At 45.2% G+C, this 10,384-nt stretch overlaps 1 protein-coding gene across 1 annotated transcript in view; it reads left to right on the top strand.

Moving 5' to 3' along the window:
* Window positions 1-10,028: 10,028 nt before the first annotated feature.
* The window catches only part of KIF13B (kinesin family member 13B), a 124,740-nt gene continuing 124,384 nt past the window's right edge, over window positions 10,029-10,384 (top strand). The window contains exon 1 of the mRNA XM_035563545.1: window positions 10,029-10,164. Within this exon, the coding sequence (XP_035419438.1) occupies window positions 10,110-10,164 (55 nt within the window). The 5' untranslated portion in view covers window positions 10,029-10,109. The remainder of the gene's footprint in view (window positions 10,165-10,384) is intronic.

The raw sequence follows: 10,384 nt of genomic DNA, 5'->3' as shown, positions 1-10,384 counted from the left end.
GGAAAATAAAACACTCGTGCATATGGTGGGGGTTAAGTCTCACCTCAACTTACACCGGTGTAACTTCATGCATTCACAAGTTTTGGAGCCAAAATCTTTGCTTGTGTCATTCTCAGAAGTATTAATGGCAGCAGGCAGGTGGGTAATGCAGCTAAAGGGTATGATAAATGATGCTGAAGCCAGGAGCTGGAAGTACCTACTTGCCTTCAAACAGAAAGAGTGATCAAACCCTTCCTTGGAGGAAAAAATAACAGGAAACGTACCCCAGCTGATGGACTGCAGAGGTGCTCAGAGCTAAAATGGACATGTGGGTTTCCCTGGGTGCACATACATGGACCAAAGCATTGGTTGTAGGGTGGAGAATGAGCTATGAGTGAAGGAGGGTTCTGCCCAGCACACTGAGCTGATAGCAGGGGCATGCCCAGGACCTTCTGTGCTGAGAAAGGGTTTGAAGGGCTTTCAGGCTCCAATTAAGAAAGACTACATCAAAAATCTGCACAATGCCTTTTATTTAGCTTCTCATCCTGATAGACATAGCCTCGCAAAGCTCAAAGCTTGTTTAACGGTTTGACATTGACGTGCATCCTTGGGAAGCATCTGACATACCGCTCCTATACGGATAAGCCTAGCAGTACCGTATAGGTGACTTATTTGGTGTCCCAGTGGGTGTGTAAGTAAATCAGCAAAAACAAATATCATGTGGCTATGACTTATTCCATTGCTAAAGGGCCTGTTTTCACCCTGTATTTTTGTTTGTTGAGTGAGTTCTTAATTAAATTCTGTTTTTTAGCATTTGAACTAACGTGATGACACACGATAAAGTTGTTTAGAATTCAAACCTTCCTTGATTTCTCATTGTTGCAAAGGAAGAGATAACAGCAATCTGGGCTCTGCAAGCCTGCTTTCCCCTAGTCGTATGCGTCTGTAATATCAGCGAAGCAGAAGCTCTCGTGTTGAAAAACCCCTACTGCTTTGATGGCTTTGCATCACTATTTTGATAGGATGACACGCAAAAAATAATGTATGGGCTCCCCCTTCTGCCTGAGAACATCAGTGCATGAAAAAGCAGGGCCAGGATGATTTTCAGATGTGCCAAGCACTGGCAGTTCCTGTAAAATACAAAGGGAAGAGTGCTGAGCACATCTAAAGTAGGCACAACCTGTTCCCAGAGCCACATGCGCCCTGGTTTTATTATTTCGGTGCTGAGCAGGTAGGGAAAGGCAGCACCACCGACCTCTGCAGCGTTTGGGCAGACAGACACAGGGCTCATGGCAGAGCTGCCACCTAAAAGGGGAAAGGACCATAACGCATTAAGAGTCTGAGGATTTCCTTTTACTCTAAAAAAACTAGAAGTTAGGTCTTGTGGGCAGCTCAGCTGCTTTTATGGCGAGTCACCCACCTGGCTGTCCAAGGGAAGGCAGCTAATGGTTTCGGAAAATTTTTTTTTTTTTGATGGTTTTTGGAAACTATTGGGGTTTCAGCAAAGCGTTCCCAATATCCTTCTGGACAAAATGTCCAGCATACGGCTAGACAAATACGTAACGTGATGGGTGAACTATTGGCTGGTGGGGCTCTAAGGGTACAGAAAATGGGGTCACACCATTTGGGAAAGGATCAACGTGCAAAGCCCTGGTCTATGTATGACAGAGGGGTCAGAGAGCTCAGTGCTCTTTCCTGGCTTCAGGACACATCAATAAAGGCAAATTCTGATATGGGACAAATCTAGGTGTGCTCTGGCAAGCTTAGAAACAACCATTCCAGCATTTCTGGTTCTGCTGTGAATTCATGAAAGCACGCTTCCTGTGCGGGGTGATTTGTTAAGCTAATTCGTGTGAATATTGACTTTGCAGGTGTCTGTTACAACCCAAGTCCTGCCTCAGGTGTGCGTGCAGCATCGCCCGTGAACGCCGATGACTTGTACAGGGGAGAGCAAGGGGCAGCCACTCCCTGCACAGCACAACAGCCGAAAGATGGTCAAGAAAGGGATGTGCAGGGCTTAAAATAAAAGAGACCCCATGGCATGAAGAGGCAAAAGCCCCCACTGAACTCTTGGTTAGCAAGAGGGTTTCCCCTTCTTTTTTATTTTATTTTATTTATTTATTTTTTAAAATGCTGACTGTTCATTATTCACAGAAGCCTAGCAGTGATTTGAAAGGGAAACTCTTAACACCACAGGAGACATCTGACAAATATTTGGGGCAGTTAGGGCTGGCTGCAGCCAGCAAAGCCCCATGCGCATCATTTCCATGGGAATTCCCAAACACAGCTGTCACGAAACATCTGCATCAGCCCTAGGACTTGTTAGCCAGCTGATTCTTCCTGATCCCTTACATGTTGATGCCTTTATTTGGCTTTTTACCATTCTGATTTCTCAAGGGAGAGAAACTGGAAAGTCAAAGAACCGAGGTCCTGTACTGAGCCCAAACAGGATTTCTGCATGGCTTCAGGGCTATGAGATAAAGATTCATAAAACTCATATTTTGCTAAATTGCCACCAATAACATTTCATGAAGAAAAAAAAAAAAAGAGGTGGAGGCAGAAAAGTGAACGATTAAGAGGAAAAAGCCACAGGGCTGCCTGTCACCCTGGAAAACCTTTTTCATTCTAGAACCACCTTCTCCAGATGCAATTTTTGATCCAGTATTTGCTGGGTATCACCAATGACATCATAGCAATTAAGCTGTGGAAGAGCTTCTTAAGAGACAATATCCCCTCCAGACAAGCAACAGGCCATAGTCTGTACGATGAAACTGCAGGAGAGGGATGCATCTGCGGAGAGCCAAGTCTGGGAGCTGAGGGATGCTGGAAGGGGTGACCTGGTCCTTCTGGCAGCTATGCTCTGCTCCTTGCTCCTCTGATCCAACAGCCTTGTGCTGTGCTCAGCAAGCTCTCAGCTCATAATATCACGGTTCCCTGCTTTTTTGAAAACTCTAAAAAGTTACTGGCACAAAAACAGTGCTCCTTCCCAGATATTATCACTCAGGAGAGCTCAGCTCTTTAGAGAAAACATTTTTTTTCTTTTTTTTTTTTTTTTTACAGAATGACTGAGGGACCGGAGTACCATGACCTGGCCCTCCAACAAGCCTCCCCTGCTGCATGTTTCCAGTTAGATACAGCACCAGTGAGCCCCTAAATCCAGACGTCACCGGATGAAGCGGAGGTCTGGAGGCGGAGGCAGCAGCGAGGTCCAAGTATCAGAGCTGGGTTTCATTTTCCCAATAAGCTGAACCAAAATGCTTCGACCCAAACTTCAGGCTGGGTTCCCTCTGCATAACACACTGAGATATCCATCGGTACATCAGGCAACATGTAATATCAGGGCTTACCTACACGGAAATACCACGGGGACCTTTGATTTAGGAGCCAAGCTGGGTTGTTTGTTCCATGGGTTCTTCCCAGCAGAGCTCTGTGACACCAGCTTTTAGCGGTATGTGGCCAACACTTGACTTTTTATTAAAGCCATGGGTCAGTGAGTGATAGAATTATTTGGGCATTTCCATTTTCATTTTTAGCAAGTCCAAAATAAAGTTCTAACAAAGTGCATTTAGTCCTTCACCAGTGATTGCTACCTTATTTTTTTAATACTTTCCTTGAGGTAGTTACCATTGATAGTAGCTATCAGCTCTCATTTAGCTGAAGATATTATTAGGGTTATATTCACACTAGTAGTCAAAAATTGTATTTCTTTTTCTTTTTCTTTTTCTTTTTCTTTTTCTTTTTCTTTTTCTTTTTCTTTTTCTTTTTCTTTTTCTTTTTCTTTTTCTTTTTCTTTTTCTTTTTCTTTTTCTTTTTCTTTTTCTTTTTCTTCTTTTTTTCTTTTTCTTCTTTTTTTTCTTTTTCTTTTTCTTTTTTTTTCTTTTTCTTTTTCTTTTTCTTTTTCTTTTTCTTTTTCTTCTTTTTTTTCTTTTTCTTTTTCTTTTTCTTTTTCTTTTTCTTTTTCTTTTTCTTTTTCTTTTTCTTTTTCTTCTTTTTCTTTTTTTCTATATGTTCTTTAGTGTAGTATAAGCAATACCTAGCAGGCACAAAGCAACAAGGAGCCCCTGAGTATTTATCTCACCGATAACCTCCATTAACATGTTTTTTGCCATATTAGCTGAAATGTGAGTAAAAGAAATCCCATCTCGTGACCTCATGAGCACAAGCCCTGAGCCTAGACAGGCCCTGGGAAGGGCCATGTAGGACTTGCAGTGAGGATCGGCGGAAATCCTCTGCCCAAATTCAGGGTGCCAGGACCACATCTTTACCTCCGAGCGTGGCCAAGTGTTTTAGGAGGCGTGGGAGGGTTGCCAACATCCCTTTACGCTCCCTGCTTCTCCCCAGAAGAGCCGGTGCAGGGGAATCAGTGCCACCAGGCAATGGATGCTGATGCTACGAGGCTGGGGCAAGCACCCTTCTAAAGCATGCAAGAGCAAAATGGTTAATACGGACAAAAAAAGAATTACAATTAGACCCAATTTTATGTTGCTCCTTAGCCACCGGGTGTCACTCTTGTCTATAGAGTCAGAAGGGATTTTTTGGTCACTGTTAAAATCTTATTTCATCAACAAATTCTGCCGCTGCCTGCAGTGACAGCAGCGTCCCCATTTATCACACTTTCCCAGGTTTCAACATCAAATCACAAGCTTATTAAATCTGGGGATATATGAATATGTCATTTTAGCCTGCGGTGCTGTTTGCCAAACACAGGCAAAACACATTAAAATGTTTTTTACTTATTAGTAGTGGTGTAAGTGCAGCTGGAAAATTTAGATCTGGGTTTGGATTAGGAGCTCTGAGGGTGTCTGAGGGTGTCTGGCTCACCAGGACTTACCCCGGGTCTGCACAGCTTCTGGAGGGAGGGAAGGTGAAGAAGAAAATGTGATGGGCAGAAGAACAAAAAAAAAATGTGGATTTGCAGGCCTCTCCTCTGCAGAACTGGGGCAAGACGGACATGATTCAGCAGATGAAGCCGTCACATACTCCAGTCCTTGAAGTCGAGGCAGTTCAGCTCTCGCAGCTCCTGTGTGAGGTCCTAGGAGATAAATGCTGCAAACATTGCACAACTCTGCAGGTATGCAGGTTCCAGCACAACAGCGATTGTCATTGCACTGGGTTTTTTCATTTTTCTAGGACTACAAGCTTGTCTTGCAATCGCTAACCCCGTCTGCTAATTTTGTGTTTTCCAAGTCCTCTGGAGGTTCTCCTCTTTCTCTAAAGACAGAACTCCGTTTTGTTTCCAAACAAATGAAATCCAACGTGGAATCTTTGTCTGAGGAGAGCCCAAATAAAAAGCGACACGGCTGGTAAAACCAGTTGCTTTGAATCACTCTGTATCAACAAACCGAGCAGCCGATAAGAACAATAAAGATTTTTAGTCAACAGGACAGAGAAAACTCTCATCGGGCCCTCACCCAACAAGCACGGGAATTGCTAATGTTGCATGGCCCTGCTTTGCCTTCGTGGTGTGAATATGCGCTGAGATGCCACTGAACGAGAGCAGCACCCCATGGCTATAGGAAATCTCCCTGCCAGGGTTTAGGGAGAGATCAGGGCCTGGCTGTCGACTCGGGATTCCTTCAGGTAATACGGGAAGGAGCGTTATGTCCTGTAACGCCATAGAATTTATGACCAGGACTTTGAACTTTGGAATAACATTTTTAAAAAGGGAGGGAGGTGATATACAAAAACCTTGTTTCAGGCTTTGTAGCCCTGCGTTATAATCTAGTACAGCAAGAAGACTTCAAGAGCTCATTTATTTGCCTGTGGATACTGTTCACAGTGAGGGCAGGAGGCCACACTCAAATACCTTTGAAAATCCATCCTAGGATCAGTAAAAAATGTCAGTTATCCATGACCCTGCCTGATAGGAACAAATCCCTTGATTTTACAAAGTTGTTATTAAAATAATCGAGCACAGAAAGCAACTTGTTGAAGCTAATGACCCCTGTACCTACAGATTTGTACAACAATAATTGGTAAATAATTATTGTACAGATTTGTACAATAACATTAGGTGATGTATAAGAAATTTCAGCCATTCTTTTAAGGGAAAAAAAAAGAAGAAGAAAAATTAAAAAAAAAAACAGAAATGTTGATGACAAGCAGAATTTTGATACAACTGATTTGGAGAAATTCATTTTCTGTTTTATACAGATTTCTTAACCTGTTCTTAACAGTGGTTTCCCAATTTATAACAGACTTATCTTAGCTTTTTGCCTTTAAGTTCCTACAAATTTCTATGACATCTATATATTTAAATATATTTCCAGATGGAAAAGCAAAATAAACCTGAAGACAAGATTAGCATATCCCCAAAATACTCAGCATCAACATAATTACCAGTGTTATCCCAGGTATTGAAATAAAAAAAAAAAAAAACAACTGTGAAACATATACATCATCAAGAAGTCTTATTTTTCTAAACATTTCAGCCCACTCTTCTGTGCTGAGGATGAGTTCACGGAAGGTGCTGAAGAGCTGCAGGGCTGCCGGGTGCCCCCAGTGCCTCCCAGTCCCATCAAGGACTGTCCCAGTGGTGCTCAGCTTCTTGCAAAAGTGGACGCCAGTGATGCTTCAGAGCTGACATACAACTAAGATGACAAGATTCTCTCTTTGAGTTTTCCAAAGCCTGAATGATTTATGGGCAGAAACTAGGTCTCCAGCAAATTCATAATTGATGCGTCTCTTTTGATACACAGTCTAGCAGATGAAAAAATGGATTTAAAATACACCTGATCTGTTGCTTGTTATGGTTTGGAAGAAGAGACAGACAAAAGACTGCCATGTTTTCTGGCTTTCCCTGAGATACCATCGTATCTAGATGATCTGAGATGTGTTCATACCTTCAACTAGATCAAAATGAAAGCCAATCTCTTCCCTCACAGCCTGGTGATATGCACACCCCAGGCATCACAGTTATGTGGGACACGTGAAATCCTTATGCCTTGGCTGCTTCTAAACCTTCTTAGTTGCTTATAAAGAAAGGAGGTGAAGGGCCCTGATCTCCTCCTCTCCGCACTGCTGCTTTAATCCCTGCTGTGACCAGGTAGGTATAGCAACAAAGGTGGCTCCTCGACCTGATGAAAATAGTGTTGCATTCAGAAAACTCTATAAATGAATGGGACGGACAAGCAATGCCTCCCCCCCCAAGGATGTTTTGTTAATTAAATTAGCATTTAAATAGCCAGAGCAAATCTGGGAAGTCAGCCCCTCATTACAGTAACTAGGAAGGGGGAAAAGAGCTCCAGACAATTCCCTACAAGACGGGGTTAAGTTGGCGTTTCACAAACTATTTGCCCAGCCTGTCCCTCCCAAGTGAATGCTGCCATCCCCCCCTTCTTCCTCCCAGCATAATTAGCATGTTCCAGTGCTGTGAATGGAAACAATATCCTCCCTCCAAGCTGTGCCCCTCCAGGGAGATGCTTCCCACAGACTGTGAAACCCCGAGCCAGGGAAAGGGCTTGTCGAGGAATTCACAGTGGGGTAATTACACCGAGGTAGCTTGTGCCAGTGCGGGTTGCGTTACTGTAATTCATCGCAGGAGACAGTGGCAGCGTAACGAAAATGTCCACAGGCACAAACCGCAGAGAGCCATGAGAAGTTACTGCTCCGGAGCCCTGGGAAGACTTGATGAGAAAGGACACCCAAGCTGAGGACAGGTCTTCGGGCTCTGAGGATGTCTCCCAGATTTTGAACAAGTTTGCAGAAAACAGCAATGATTGCATAAAGGATGTGTGCATGTGAAGTTTCTCTTTGGCAATCAGAACTTGAGTAAGGCTGAAAGGGAGATTTTTTCAGATTTTAAAGTAAATTCATTTGAAGCAGAAAACTGGAGGGAAGCTTGCAAAAAGGCATGCTTGCATTTCGTATTGCTCATGCACACTCAAAACGTGCTGTCACCTTTCTCTAACAAATGAAAAGATGGATATAATCCTTTCCCCAAATGACTTACTGTTTCATTTTACATGCAGCAGAGAGACCAGTGGCAGCTAGTACCAGAGGAGAAGATGCAAGAGGAAAGCAGACACTGGATTTGGGTCACACCTGCTATCCACAGCAGCATGTACATCTGGCCAGTTTCATCCCATTTGTTTAGATCAGATTCCAGGTGACTCAACCCTATGCAAAAAAAAAAACCCTCCTCTTGCTGCAAAGCCAAGATTATATTTATCTCCATTGCAAAGCACTCGGTTTCAGAAGACGTTGATGCGGTTTGCTGAGGCCCCAGCTGGAAAATACCACAAGAAGTTCAAAGCCCGGTTTCATCCTGTAATTGGAGCCTCAAGTTCACAAGTGCAAGAACCAACTGTGCAGGCTGCAAGCGGGACGCCCCAGCTCCCGACAAGACACCGCAAAAAGCACGGCTGAACGCAGCACACCAAGGAGTCAATGCATTCTGCTACTACCTGCAAAATCTGTTTGCATTTCAAAGCTTTGGCCACCCTGCTTGGTTTGACCTCCTCCTCCTGTTGTTGTTGTTGTTATTATTATTATTATTATTATTATCTACCCTCAAAACAACTTGCTAACCCTCGCATGCGCTTAGGATGCTCTGGCACTCGTGTTAAAAACATGGGCATTAATCCCCATGTCAGTTAAATGCCAAGTTAATATTGGTATTCTCTCTACCTTGACAAGATATTCTTCTGGTCAGTCAGGCATGAGATGATATACATTGAGTGCAATTCTTCTGGGCAAAAAGTGCCCTTCTGAAATCTTATATCAAAACCTCTCGGAACTGTGTTATTTATTCTGTCACTGTCACAAAGCCTTGTCCCTGTCCTTGATGTTGATGGGAGTACAATTCTGAATATTTCTTTCTGTCCTCGCTGAAATCTGGCCTTTCAAAATACCACAGAGAGAGCCCTTGTTTTGAACTAAAATAGCAGTGACAAGGTTTTCCAACCGTGACCATTTAAATGAGATTTTGCATCTCTGCATTAGTTTCATTTTTGCTCTTTGTGGGCAGTGGCTGCAGTTGATCAGTTGGGCCATCTGATGGGGAGAAATTCTAATATCGTTCGATCTACCTCTGATTATTTATTTATTATTTTAGTGAACTGCCTTCACTAAGCGAGCTGCAGCGAGCCAGTTAATGACGTGGCCGCAGTGTGTTGCTCTGAGAAGCCAGACCTGATCATCGTTAAATCCACAGTCTCTACACTGGGTTGTCGTTCACGATCTTTAATGTGATGGGATCTTTAACATGATTTCTAATAGCCAGAAATCCCCCACAGCAGCAAAGCAAGGCCGTGCTGCTTCATAGAGTAAATTTTGTGGTGAGGTGAGGGTTTTGTCTCAATCCTGTCTCCTCAGAGTGGGTATGCTCCAAAATAGTAGATAACTTGAGATTTTCAGGCTTAGTTGTTGCATCATTACTACCGTGAATTCCTGTAATGAATACCAAGATATCAGACACGCAATATTACCTATCACATCAAACATTGTCACCTATACTCAGATACACCCATCTTCACACATGCTCATCCCAACACTTGAAAAGATACAGAAGTGGTCGGGTTTTTTTGATAGAAATGGCTTGGTTCGGTGACCAAAGCTGCAGTTTTGCTACCCGTGAGGGTGCAGCAGGTGAACAGGAGAGGGAAAGTGACCAGAAGAGACATGTTTAACCCCAAGAACGGTGTGGAAAGCTGTCTGTGTGCATCACGAAAAATGATTGTGTTCCCCTCAGAAGGTCCCAAGGCACTGCTGGGGACTGAGGTGTGATACAGCTCACTGGCAGCCGAGTGGCAGCGCCTTGGGGCACCCCGAGACCCACCCTGCCAGCACCCAAAACCACAATTTGGCCTCCACTGAAGACCTCGTTCCCCGAGGACTACATATCCCAGCATGCAACGCCACCCCGTGCCACGGCGGCGGGGCCGGACTACAACTCCCATCGCGCCTCGCGCCACTCCACCCCCCCTTCTCCCGGCCGGCCCGCCGCGCTGCACGCTGGGGGCTGTAGTCCGGCCGGACGTTGGTCAGGCACGGTGCCTCCCTCCCACCGCCTGCCGGTCTCGCCCCGCTCCGCGCTCCTCCCCGCGCCGCCGCCGGCTGTCCCTCCGCAGACGGAAGCCGAGGAGGGGCCGAAGGGGACCGAGGGGGGGGGGGGAGGCCGGAGGGGCGCGATGGGGGACTCCAAAGTGAAGGTGGCGGTGCGCGTCCGCCCCATGAACCGACGAGGTGAGCCCTTCCTTCCCCTCCTCAGCGCCGGGCGGGGGGGTGTCCGTGTGTCCCGAGTGTCCGTGTGTCCCGGTGTCCGTGTGTCCCGGGTGTCCGTGTGTCCCAATGTCCCTGTGTCCCAATGTCCGTGTGTCCCAATGTCCCGGTGCCCGTGTGTCCCGGGTGTCCCAATGTCCCCGTGTCCGTGTGTCCCGGTGTCCGGGTGTCCCAATGTCCCTGT

The sequence above is a fragment of the Cygnus atratus genome, chromosome 3, assembly GCF_013377495.2.
Source record: "Cygnus atratus isolate AKBS03 ecotype Queensland, Australia chromosome 3, CAtr_DNAZoo_HiC_assembly, whole genome shotgun sequence".
Classification (NCBI taxonomy): Eukaryota; Metazoa; Chordata; class Aves; order Anseriformes; family Anatidae; genus Cygnus; species Cygnus atratus.
Note: the sequence above shows the minus strand (reverse complement) of the source record. Positions and strands in the feature narration are given on the sequence as shown.